Raw genomic sequence first — 13,502 nt, forward strand, 5'->3', positions numbered from 1 at the left:
ATAATGTTCATCTGTAATCGGATGGTCTCATCTTGTATATATATAAAGCAAGGCATTACCATAATCCCTCAGAAATTAAATTTAATGGAAAAGCTTTTGTAATTTTCTTCTATTGCATGACAGGCTTCATCATTTATTTTGGGGGCAAGGGGAGGGGAGGGAATCGAAGGGGAGAAAGGGAAGTGGTATGGCTTCTGACCAAGAGAGAAAAATACACATTAGGGCGGGGAGGACGTTTCTTCTTTAAAAATATTTGCTTTGTTTCAGTTTGAATGGCTATGTATGATTGGCGGTAAAGCTTTCTTACTCGTTGAAAAACATTAATGCAAGGCCACCGCAGTGTATAATTGACGGTCCCATAAAAAAGCATAGCACAGGGACATGAATCTTTTAGATACTTCTAAATTAAGCTCAGATTTCTCGCAACGTTATCTACAACATTCAATAGATAAAGAGGTCGACCCGAAGTTACTGAACTAGTTAACAATACACTATATTTCAATGTTAGGTACAAAACGAACTTTTGTATTTAGTAATAGGATACATAATTTTCAATATAATCTGATATGATTGCATTTAATACACACTTTATTAATTTGTGATTAGGGACGGACCAATAGAAAGCTTATGGGGGGGGGGGGGGGGGGGGAGGGGCGAAGTACAATAAAAAATATTCTCGCAAGGGATAATTAAACGTAAAAATTCATGCGTGCCAAGTAACCCTAAACAATATTCATGCACTAGCCTAAAATAGTTCATACAAGAGAAATGTTAAGGAAACAAATTGATGTCCCCGGAAAATCCCCCTCCCCCCCCCTCCCACCATAACTTTTTTAATGGCTCGTCCCTCAGACAGCTATGCAACCAACTGTTTACTGACTCATTTCCAGTTATAAACAGATTAAATGTTGATTTAAGACCTTAGCGTAATTTCAGGTAACTGACAAACGTTCTAGGGAGATTGAGAAAAGAAGTAATAATATACAAAATGTGTCGAGAGTCAATTCTGTTTAAATCATCATGCAGTAAATGTATTTCAGGGTAAGGAAAACTAAATAACGCTAAAACATATTCATTTCTTACTTCCTTGTGTTCAAATTATCATGCTATAAAACATATAAAATGTACATTTATAACAACAACAACAACGACAATCTTTATTTGTACTCACTCTTGCTCAAAAATAAATAACAAATAATGATATAAATAAATAATAAATAATGAAAATATTACAAGTAAAATTAGAGTACTGGCTGCCTGGAATAACCATGGGGGCTAGCTGAGCCAGGTAGCTAGTTGACATCAGCATAAATAAAATCAAATTACTGATCAGCAAGAAAACTGAAGCACAAATGCGCACGAAGCTCAAAAATTACCGCCACCTTTCTCGCTGACCGCTGTCATTACTGCCTTATGTCCAGTAATGCGAGAAAACTCGGAACTTAGCGACGTACCTACCTGCTGCGTCCTTCTGTCGATCAAGAGCCAATCCGGCGGCTCCTGATCAAGAAGAAAAGAAAGGAGATTCTGCTGGAAGAGGGTGGGAACATACTAGGTACTTCAAATGAGACACAAATTTTTGTGACTTCATGTAGACAGAATTGCTTGCCGTTAGTTAAGGATTAGGGCTAGATATCGATATTCAGCGGATATTGCTGCTGAAAGCTAAAACATGCTATGCCACGCTATCTGCCCCTTTTCAAAAAGCTCAAACTTTTTTCTCATCAATTGAATTCCCAAAATAATGGTCCAGTTTTGTTATTTACGACTATATTTGGGAATGAAACTGTTTCCTGTCTTCTGTTGCAACGGATGTCGATAGACATGGATAAAAAATGGAGAAAGTTGCGAACATTTTTTCAAGTTTTAATGCTATGCCCGCAAAAGCTATTCAAAAACTATTATAGTTAGTGCTCCCTGATGAAGTTTGTTTGGCATCTTTTTTATAACGCTACAGGGGCATTTCATGTGCGAGTAAAAACACTAAGTAATGACTTCACCACTTTAAAATTGACCCAAAACGACACGGAATAATGTCCTCGTGACATAACCCCTTCCAACAAATACTGTCGTTACCAAGCAGTGCTTTAATTTTCATTTGTGTTTTTTATTATGAGCTATTGTGCCCACAAAGTGCTTTAAATTAGAAGTATGTGCATGAAATATTCTACTATGAAGGATTTTGAGCAAAACTGCCTTGTATTCCAGCTTGTTTATTATGCTGTGCAAAGTTGCTATTCAAATTCGGGATAAAATTCATATTTGCCCCTTATTCTTACGGCTTGCATTGTATGGTTGTTGAGTTCATTAGTAAGATTCAGTATTTGTATTGAATCAGTTGTTTTTCTCTACAAAACACTGCTCAGCTAATTGCTGTTTCTAGAACTTGATCCCGATAAATATTGATAATTGTTTCTGGATATTCGTTTTTCTTGTTTGTCTCAAACTGAAGAAGGCAACGAATAACAACAACAAAAAATAGAAATTTTCACCCCTTTTGAATTTCTGTATAGATTTAGATTTCTTCGTCAATTAAGATGATATAAAAGGAGATCCTCCATCGGTAAGGAAAATCTTCGAGAAAACTTGGTGGGATATGCTACCTAAGTTATTATTATCAACAGATCAATACTTTTACAGATACACCGTAATTTTTAGGGAGTTATTATAACTCCAAAAATGGAGTAAAAATTTTAGGTACAGGATAACCCCTTTTTTGGGGTTATTTTAACTCCTAATTTAACTCCGAATTTGGGGTCATTTTTACTCCTGAAAAAGAGTTCTTTTTACTCCCAGTCTGGAGTTAAAATTACTCCGAAATGGGGTTACTTGTACTCCTTACATGGGTTGTTTTTACTCTTTTTGGAGTTAATTTAACTCTGAAAGTGGGGTAAAAATTTTAGGTACAGGATAACTCCTTTTTTGGGGTTATTTTAACTCCTCAATATCTGGGGTCACTTTTACTCCTGAAAAAGAGTTGTTTAAACTCCTTTTTGGAGTTAAAGTAACTCCACGAAAAATAACTCCACTGTAAGGAGTTAAATTAGCCCCACTAGAGGAGTTATTATAACTCCCTGAAAATTACAGTGTACCCACGAAATATAATGACGGCAAATTCACACGTAGAACGAAAATAATACTGAAAGGCAATGATCTCGATATTATTTAAGTGTATTTGGCCTTAAAGTGGAGTAACGTGGTTATTTTATGTCTTCTAATAAATCAATATGTACAAAACAATTCCAACGTCATCTTGTCTACATCGCTTTCCGTTCACGCTCAAAAGCTGACCCTCGGTTAGTATTTCGAGCAAGCTGTGTGTTTCTATCGCTGATAATTTGACTAATCATTACTTAATCATTGGGTTTGTAATCGGCTTAACATTGAAATATGGCAGATAATGCTTAAGGATTTTCAAGAATGTCCACAAACGAGACAAAAAAGAAAATGCATATTATTCTTTCAACAGAAGGTCAAGATTTCTATTGCGTTTTTGCCTAATCTCGTTGAGAATATTGATCATATCTCGTCATTTTCTTGGCACGCGTAAATGCCAAACGTCTTATACATGTTACCTTTTTATTCATTAAGGAAAAGTCGTTTATGAAGATAATCAGTTAAAATTGTGGCAAGTTGAAATAAGTGATCTTTTTAATGAAAGACGCCGTAATCACTCTGCCAGCCTGCTCGGCCATAATTTGCTATCTACAGAACAGTAAGTTATTGGTAAATTTATCTTTTTTCAAACAGGATTGTACGTTTTCAGTTAAGGTATTTCATACGTCACTTGGGATCGATTAGTATTATCGCTTGCGAGTTTCAATTTTTCTTTAAAGGTCAGTCTTGTCTCGGCAGTGTTCTAGGCAAGTATTTTACTGAGATCAGCAGTGAATCTGTCTCCTTTGAACGAGTTTTACGCTCCCTGTTTCCTTTAAGAATTCTCCAAGTGAATGTCTGGTACTCATTTCGTTGCAGTTTTCTTAGACTATAAATCATCGCCTTAAATTCACAAAGGTAATTGGGATAACAACTCCAGCAAGTGTCATTTGAAAGAATCACAAGATACTCACAGCAGTGCATTTTTACTCGCAGCATTGCAATTAATTGAGAAGTCAAAGCATCAAGCGAATGGTACAGCAGCCGAAACAGCTAAGCTCCAACATGAAGGTGAGCCGCTTGTTGTTTTAAGGTTAGAAAATATTAGATTGTATCAATGAAGGACGGCGGTCATCTTTCTGTTGCGAAAATTATCGCCGGTTGATTAGCGGATTCAGATTGTGGTCTGGGCCGGCATTACAGTCAACTCCCTCTAAGACGGACACCTTTGGGACCGGCAGTAAGTGTCCGTCTTAAAGAGATGTCCGTCTTGTAGAGAGTCAAATAAAGGGAGTAAAGAAAGGCAGGGACCAACTCTAGGTGTCCGTTTTAGGGAGGTGTCCGTTAAGAGAGAGTCGACTGTATTCAGCGTTGACGGTTGCCTGGTACATCATTCATTCATTCATTCATTCCCATAAGCATTTCAAGAAACTGCCAAGAATCGCCTGTGAGGTATTTTACTCAGAAATGGTGTCCAGTCATGAGAGGTCTTCGGTTTCTTCTGAAAATTGAAACCGCCGAAATTTTAAACGTTTTCGTTTGCAATCCACGTTAATTTCCTGCATCACAAACTATCCTTCATCCTTTATAGTTTACAGCGGAGCCTATTGATTGGCTTTTGGTTACCATGGTTACTTCTTCTTTCTCTCAGTTAATTTACTCAAGATGATTTTGAACGCCACCAAAAAAGAATCCGTATCGCAGCAAAGACGGACCGTTTCGATTTACAAGAGATTATAACTACCACAGTCGCTGGCCAGAACTCGATTAGGATCTCGATTAGGATTACGATCTGTGACGTCTTACGTAATAATCAATCCTCTCTTAAGGACTACGACTCATGTCATTTGACGCTACAAAATTCAACATCAGCAAATTTTATATTTCATGTAATTATTTTACTTGGGAATTAAAATTGTATTTTTTCAACGAGTTCATGATCATAAGCCTTTTGCTGGGGCTTCAAGTACAGAATTCTTGGAATTGCTATGTACTCTCATCTGTGTGTGCTTCAAACTGAAATGAACCACTAACGTCCCCGGATATACCTTTAAACTCCGAAAAGAATCCTCTTCGCATCTCGCCCCCGAGGCTTATACCTGGCAATTGCTATCAGCTGTAAACGAAGCAAAGCTTTCGAGAAACGACTAGCACTGTCGAAGTTGAAGGCACAAATGTAATAACTGGTCACAAATGTAATAAAGGTCACAAGTGTAATAACATTTGGTCACAATTGTAATAAACATCTAAACTAAGCTAAAACAAAAATCACAACGAAATCTAAAATCCCACAGAGGGCATTCTCTTCTACGCTTTTAGACCACACTGTGCACGAGTATAAATTTTTAAAAATTTAAAAAATTTCGAAAGATATCACATCAAATCAAAGGTGAGCTGAATAGTTAAAATGTCACAGGAAATTGTATAGGTAAACTCTTTCCTTAGGGGATATCACGAGTATGTCACTGAGTGGGAATCAAGATTGGGTAACCTATCGTGCTTAACCAATTCTGGTCTCCTTCGCAGCCGTCCGTCTGATGCCATTAAGAAGAGCTATTTGAGGCATTCTCCGGCCTCTATCTCGCTTAAAATTAAAGGTTCCAAACTATCCGAAACTTTGCATACCTGTCGAGTATTACGCTGGTCGTGCTGTTCCCAAAGCTTAATAATAGCTTGCGAAGCTCGGACAAAAGACTTTCACCGTCCACTCAAGTTTTGCCTTTCGCTATCTCCCTCCCTAGTTCTTTTGGTTCTCTTCAACTTCCCGCCGTTCTTTACGTTTTTCTTAGGCCCTTTTGACTGAAATGTCCTTTTTTTAGATATGATTTGAAAGTCATCTTTGCCCTGCACAATTCAGTCTTCAAAGTTATATTATATTACCTTTAATTTATGTCTCAGAGCGGAGTTACACTTTTTAAATTGTTACGTTGGCAATTATTACATTTGTGACCAAATGTTATTACACTTGAGACCTTTATTACATTTGTGACCAAATGTTATTACACTTGTGACCTTTATTACATTTGTGACCAAATGTTATTACAATTGTGACCTTTATTACATTTGTGACCAGTTATTACATTTGTGCCTTGTACACTATAAGATACAATGCGAACAACAAACTAAAATCCAGAGTACAGTCAAAGAGGCCTCAGGGGTCGTTACCTCCCCTTATTTTTATATTTGATTCATGAAACGAGGCCCACAGGGTCGAAAGGAATTATTTTTGTGTGCAGGCCGTTCCCAGCTTATCTTAAGGTCTGGATGAGTGGGCCTTGTTGCTTCCTTACCCAGGCTGTCCAGAGAAAATAGAAGGTCTGTGAACAGGCTAGACCTTACCTGACAATCCTCGACATCTGCATTAGCCACTGAGGGAATCCCATTAAAAGAAACAGAGTTCATTGCTTGTGGTTTTGACGTTGGAAATAGTGTGCCCATTCTTTGTGCGCCAATATTACTTCGTCATTTGTACATTGAAAATTGCTGACATAACTATATATTTCCCTCCCTTTTACAAACTAAGCCCATTTTGAAATGTAAATTTCCTTTCTATGATAAGTCCTACCTTTTAAAAATATAAGCCCTGGAGCTCATTTTCGGAATTTTATTGTAGGACCTTTCTTTAGGCAATTATATGAACTAATCATTTTAATATTGCAAACTTTCTTGACCATCTTGAATAACTGAACGACAACAGCAAAATCTGTGTTAATCGCGAGGATTTGGTGCATCGCTAGGCATTGCATTAAAAAATTAATTGAAATTCGTCGCATCAGACCGGTCTCCTTCTGTGACAAACACGGCATAAGTGCCCTTGTTATCAAACCCGCAAATTGTCGTTATAACAAAGTAAACAATCATTATTTTCTTAATGGAAATTCCAATTGAAAATTATTGAAATTATTAACCAGCTGCGTGAGATTGTTTGAATATGTGTCTTTCCAATATCAACATCTGCAAATGCATAGCTATCCGCAATTCTTGCAAAGCACCTTCTATTGTCGTGTTTGTATTTCCCTGTCTATGGAAGCATTCCTTGAGAGTACATGCTCGTTGAAAAAAACAAAAAACAAAATCTGACTGAAATGCATGAGTTCTACTGATTAGCTTCCGTCATGTAACACAGTTTACAAGAACAAACCAGTATTTTCTCTATTAAAGGTGCAGGTTGTAATGCTCCTTGAACAATGCCGTTCTGGTTTAAAAAATACCGGTTTTAGTATAAATGGCTAGACCTTAGCCTATCAAGAAAATCGAACAAAATTATGACATCCAAATCCTGAGCTTTTTGTAGAAGCAATTTTCATTTACAGTTGACAAGTTGTGGAGTCCTGCAAACTGAATTGGTACCAGGTCACGGTGTACCCATTTTCTGATGGCTTCTTCTCTAAACTCATGATTAATCTACTCTATATCTTTACTGACAACTATACAATACAATACAATACAATACAATAAGTTTATTAACATGTTCCAAATTGGGATTTTCAATATTAATTTACAATCATCACAAGAAAACCTACAACACCACTCTGCTACACCATTGAGATAGTTAACAATCTGACTTAGGGCGTCTACTTTTTCGTTTGCTGCAAAGGAAATAAAACGTTTATTGTAATCAACATAGGAGTAGTTCGATAAAAGGGAGGATATGAGGCAAGCAGTCCTTGATGACGGAGACGGACACTTTGTCATATGCTGGGACTTTACTGTTGGGTATGCCCATAATCACTTTACGAACATCTGAACAGAGGACAGGCTTAAACTCGAACGGTTCATCATGACCATGATAAGATAAGATTGGAATGAAAAAGTCGGATGTGCTGCGTAGACCAAAAGTTTCAGTTAGTTTCTCTGATGCAAGGAAGGCATTCTCGCCTACGGATAAAAAGAAGTGGTTGCATTCTTCTGCTAAACTGGACGTGCCTTTGGAGTACTGAAGATATATGAAACTAAGCGCACTTTTTTACCTGCTCAGTATGGAAGAGAAAAACCATGAATTCACAGAATCAACTGGATGTGCTGGAGTTAATTTAGTCGGTTTGTTTTATTAGTGAAACAAAACAACTCTGGTGAAGTGATTACAGGAGCTACATGAAAAAAGGGCTTGACCTTCAGTGACCTCAGCAGTTACGACCTTTGTTAGCCTCACCACTCATTGAAAGCAACATTTTGATCTCTGAATACAAAACACCAGTTTGTTCTTGTGAACATAAATATAGCAGTGTGTAATGGTCCCCCCCGCCCTTTTTTTTTACTTATTTTGTAACACTAGGCTAGATTTGTCCGCTCTCAGCTAACTATGATTGTGAAAAGTTTGAGTAAAACAAATGAAGGCTTGAAAACAACCGCTTCGCTCTTAGGAATCAAGTAAACTATGATCCTTCATGGTCACCGTAAATCGGATAGATGGTTAGTTCGGACCCAACTTGATTTTACGGAAAGATTTGTTGTTTTTTTTCCCGCCGCGGAACTAACTCTACCATACCTCAATGATGACTATGGACAAAAATGGAATACATTTCCTTGAATTGCCGAAAACATTCATTTTCATTTATCCCACAATTTGTAAAAACTTCAACACTGTGTGATGGAAACCATATGCTGAGTAATAATGATCATCTGTGGAATGCAGCTTAGCTTAGTGCTGTTTGAAAAAGCGCAACTCTAAATGCTTGTCAGTCCGACGACGCCTTTACAAGAACTGAAACCTTCCCTTGCAAAATGCCCACGCTGCTTCTAAATCTTGCGATTTTCTTAGTAGCTTCTAAAATAGCGTTCAACCAAATATAGCCTCTATTAAAGTTTAGGCTGATTACCAAATAAATCAGCATTACGACGTTTTTAGTAACACTCTCGCTGGTTTAATTCAGGGTAGAGCCGCTGAGCTGACAAGTGGAAAAGACGGGGGTTTGACGATCTTCCATCGAAATTCTAACCAATGCTGTTCACGCTCTCTCATCTTTTTACTAACTTTACCTGAGGTCTAAGTCGACGCGATTGACCCACTTAAAACAACAACATTAGCTAACATTCCTGACCAGTATTATTGTAAAACCTCAAAGACCAAGTTTGTTTTCTTTAGGGCACCTCCTATCGATATTATCATTGAAGTAAACAAGAAATTTCGAGTGATACTTGCGACTTTGCTATCTTAAGCTGTATATGTCACGACATTCTTAACTTGATCTGGTATTTGTACGAGGGGAGTATCTTTCAACTCGGCGATTATTTTTCACAGATTGGCTTTCTGTAGTGCTCAAATAATGACTTATATTAGCCCTGTATTTTCATAACATGCCTTAAGAACCTTTTTATGGATAAAGACAATTCGAGGACTCGGCCATTAGAGACGAAGCGATGATTTAAGGCAGTGTATAAACATATGTGATCTTAAGTGAGTTTTAAAACCTCGGTGAGACGATTAAGGAGACCTTCGTTAAGTGTTTTCTAGAACCGGTTTAGAATTACGAAAATCATTTGTGTGGTCCTCGTTCTTTCAAATATCGTAAAGTTTTAGCCTCCTATTTTCGATGCAAAATACTCTGCGATGTTACACGAACTCAAAGTAGGTTTCGTCGATATAGACAGGTGATATGTTCATTTACCGAACGTATCTCATTGGGAAGCAATTATTCAAGGCAAGAGAATTTCATTCAGCTATATGTCCGTAAGTGCTTCTTTGTCAGTATACTGTCACTGGTTGGTCAGACGCCTTTGGTCTTTGCCTTTGCCTAGGTAAACCTTGCGCCACTTTAGGTTTTTTTGGCATCGAAGCTTTAATTTGGCACTGAGATGGACTGAGGTAAACCGCTAACTGACATGATGTCTAATCTAATTCTAATAAATCCAGGCCCATTTTAGAAGGATTTATATGGAGTCATCGGAGCATCTCCCCACCAATTTGCAGTAAGAAGCTGATTGTTAGCAAGTGAACGTTTTTCATCTTTTTCATTCTGGATATGCCAACCAATACCATAATTTCCCAAATTTAGTTTCTGTGACGTCATCACTTCTCTTTTCCTTTGCGCCCGCGATGGTAATAAATGGCGTTATTCCCGCCTCCATGTTTCCACCAGTCCATGCCAGCTTTCTGTATTACTCCTCACTTTCATTTCGCTACCTAATGACAGTTGAGTCAAGGGCCCGCCTTTCGTTAATTATCTGCCGAAAGAAATCTCGAGTTCTTTTTCTAGCTGTTAATCAGCTTTTGTTTCACCATCATCATTTAAGTTATTGTGTAATTTATCATTCCTCTGCATGTCTGTTGCCTAGAGAATGGAGGTAAGTTTTGACATTTAACTCGGGAAATGATAGCATTAGTCTCTCCTAGAACGCAAACGAAGCCCGTTCTTTATTTTCACACAGATCCTTTATCTTTCCTTCTTCTATCCGCCAGAGTTAACGAATGATAAACAATTTAGGTAGCTAAGCCAGAAGAAACGTAAGAACCGCACTTTTTTAAATAGTATTTCTCCCTTGATTGTTTTGGTCTACGTTTGGAAAGGAAAAACCAACTAACTTATCGGTTATTATTTTTCCCCTTGATTTGTTCTGACCAGCGTTTTTGGTCAATAATTGACGTGTAATTTTGATAAGTAAAATGTACCTTACAAACCGATCTTAAAACGACCGCACCACGACTACGCCCTTTATTTACGCATGCCACGTGCTATAAATAGAAAAGACTGAAACTGGAGCCCACAACCGCGTATAAACTTCTCCTGCTAGAGAGAATAGGAAGTGGCCACTATGTAGTTGCTCTTACTTAAGCGTTTTCCATCTTATACTGAATTAGCGAAGGGTTTTATTCATAAATTTTGATGGTGTTTTCCTCACTTGGCCGGTAGAGCCACGCGCTGGGAGTGAAAAAGTAAAATTATGCAAACTGCATTTGATTTAAAAGAAAAATAAGAGACTGCTCTTAGCCTATTGACTTGGTCCATTGCAGCTGTTTTTGTGCCTCTGCTGTCGGTTGTTCTTTCCTTTTTTTTCTGTTTCTGACGAAGCCCAGAAGACTTCATGTTCTCGGCCAGGTTTTGTTATTGATCGAAGTTTGTTTTTGGCCAGCAGGGCCAGTAACCCCTGGGCTTGCCAGGCTATAATTGGACCGGATGACCACGCAACACATTCCAAGGCGGGGCTCAAACATGCATTTATTTTATTTGAAAACAACGAACAATCGTAGATAAACAGGATGAAGGAGTGAAATTATTCCTCATAACAATGTTAACGCAATTTATCGGTATAGGTCAATTTGTGATATTGTTTTAAGCGTTAGAATTGGTATCATTTTATGTTTGTCATCATATTTGCAGTTGTCGTCTCTGAACGATACTCAATCGCAGCGATTGTATTTGCGGGTCGCCTCTCCTTTTTTGCGGTAGGCACATTTTATATGCTGAAAGGAGTAAAAGAAAATTTTGTATGTCGTTTTTGTTGTTGGAATTACCTTAGGAATAAAGGAATTTTTTAATTTTAATATTTCTCATTTTAGTGTTCAGATTTCAGGTCTCCTTACCTACGAACAAAATTATATAAGCTTGCAAGAATTTTGGAATTTTCGAACTTCGTTATTGTAGATTTATAATTGCTTGTTGATGCTATATAACAATTGAGAGCAATGAAAGCAAAATTATAATAATAATTGACATAAAGACAGCCATAGGGAAAAAAGAAAAAAGAGAGAGGTTTTTTTTTACGGTATTTTCCCAAAGTTTATTTTTCATTCCCGGTGGGTATAGGCCGGGGCGGAAACACACCCATTCAAAAGCGAAAAGTGACAAAGGATGTGTGTCTGCTTTTTTTTTTTTTTTACAGGAAACCGAAACATTTTGTTTAAAGGATGTTGATTGTAATTTCCTTATGAACGCCAAATTCTGATTTTCACGAATAGAGAGAGCTTCAGGGCGTATCAAATTGCTGATAAATCGACCGGACCCTCATTGTTTTGCACATAGTTCACGGACCAGTGCGCACGGCTGAGTCAAGTGACTGACAAATAATCGCGTCAAAACAGAATTAACCAGCGAATGTAGAGTATGCTGGCGATTAGTGGGTCAGAGATTTGGAAATGTTCATAAATGCAAATACGGCCATTTATTTATGGATCCGTTTTGTAAAGGAAGGCTGACTCTTTTTCCTTCTCGGTTGTTCTGACTGCAGTCCATCGGAGGACCGGGAATTCGTGCATCAATATGGCGGCTACCAGCGCAAGCACCAAGACAAGACAGCGAAAACTTTCATTTACGTCCACGATCCCGCTGTTAAACCGAACAAGATCAATGACTGACCAAACACTGCTTGGAGTATTAAATATACTTCGCATGGACGAAGGGCAAGGGCAGAGTTTTATGGTGAAGGCAATTCTCCCCGATGGAAAACCGAGATTGGTAAGTCGGTTAATTGTTCATTTCATGGACATTACCTTTGATAGTTAAAAACGATTTAAAGTTGCTGCAGCTTTAAGCTTGTATTCAGAAGTACAACGCAGCTCTCTATGTTTGTTTAGTAGTCTGTTTGATGTTTGTCGGAAAGCACCTAATTTGCGTTTAACTAAAGTTTGTGTCCGAACATTTCAGCTGACTATGGAGCTTATAATGCAGAGTTCAATTTCACTTGCGGCATGTTCATTTCAAAACGTCTGTCATCGATTCTGCAGAGTTTTCAGACTGATTTAGCTTTGTTTGTGTCGGAAAACTTGTATTTCGTTTCCTGGGGTTGAATTAGTTTATTAAACTGACGGTTTCATGCGGAAATGTTTTCCTAAACATGATGATTCCACTCCGGTGTGGGCTTGCATATTTCAAGTGAAGTTGTATGTTGTGATAAGACATACAAGAGTGGCAACATACTGAGTGAGAGATACATACCAACTTGAAAAGACAAAAAGCGGGAAGTTCAGTCTATAAACAGCAACATTAATCCATTTAGAACACTTGCAAAGGATTCGCAAACTATTATAAACACCCAGATGATCGGCATTAAATATCGTGATTTTGCGATTTTAAGCGGCTCTGTAATAAAAATGTCGACCTCTTGAACGTCATTTTCCAGAAGTTAATAGCCGTTTTCCTGTCTGCAATCCCTTCCATTGTATATACAGTGAATACAGTGTACATGTTTTAAAGGTTTTGCATAATGATGTCGATCCTTGCTGCAAATGTCTTCAATATCTAGCCGAATTGCAAATTGCGTCCCTGAATGCGACGTCATTTTCCCTTTTAGAAAGGCTTATCGAGATCCAAGTCACTTTCGAACTAAGAATGTTTTTCTAGTTATTTAATGCATGATAGGTCGCGAAAAGCAATTGAAATTCTTGAAAGCTTTCGTAATTGGTGGTTTTTGTGGTACTTTACCTTCATTTATGACACGCGAGACCCAACAAAGCGACTAAAACAAAACTT

General features: G+C 37.8%; 1 protein-coding gene across 2 annotated transcripts in view; it reads left to right on the top strand.

Moving 5' to 3' along the window:
• Positions 1–13,502, top strand: part of LOC140923550 (uncharacterized) — a 64,804-nt gene that overhangs the window by 3,809 nt on the left and 47,493 nt on the right. Inside the window, exons 1-3 of one of the 2 annotated variants that reach the window (XM_073373627.1) lie at positions 3,640–3,715; positions 4,093–4,167; positions 12,262–12,488. In XM_073373627.1, the coding sequence (XP_073229728.1) occupies positions 3,655–3,715; positions 4,093–4,167; positions 12,262–12,488 (363 nt within the window). In that variant the 5' untranslated portion in view covers positions 3,640–3,654. Of the gene's footprint in view, positions 1–3,639; positions 3,716–4,092; positions 4,168–12,261; positions 12,489–13,502 lie in introns of those variants that run through there. The other variant, XM_073373634.1, reaches the window with a different exon arrangement.

Source organism: Porites lutea, chromosome 1 (assembly GCF_958299795.1).
Source record: "Porites lutea chromosome 1, jaPorLute2.1, whole genome shotgun sequence".
Classification (NCBI taxonomy): domain Eukaryota; kingdom Metazoa; phylum Cnidaria; class Anthozoa; order Scleractinia; family Poritidae; genus Porites; species Porites lutea.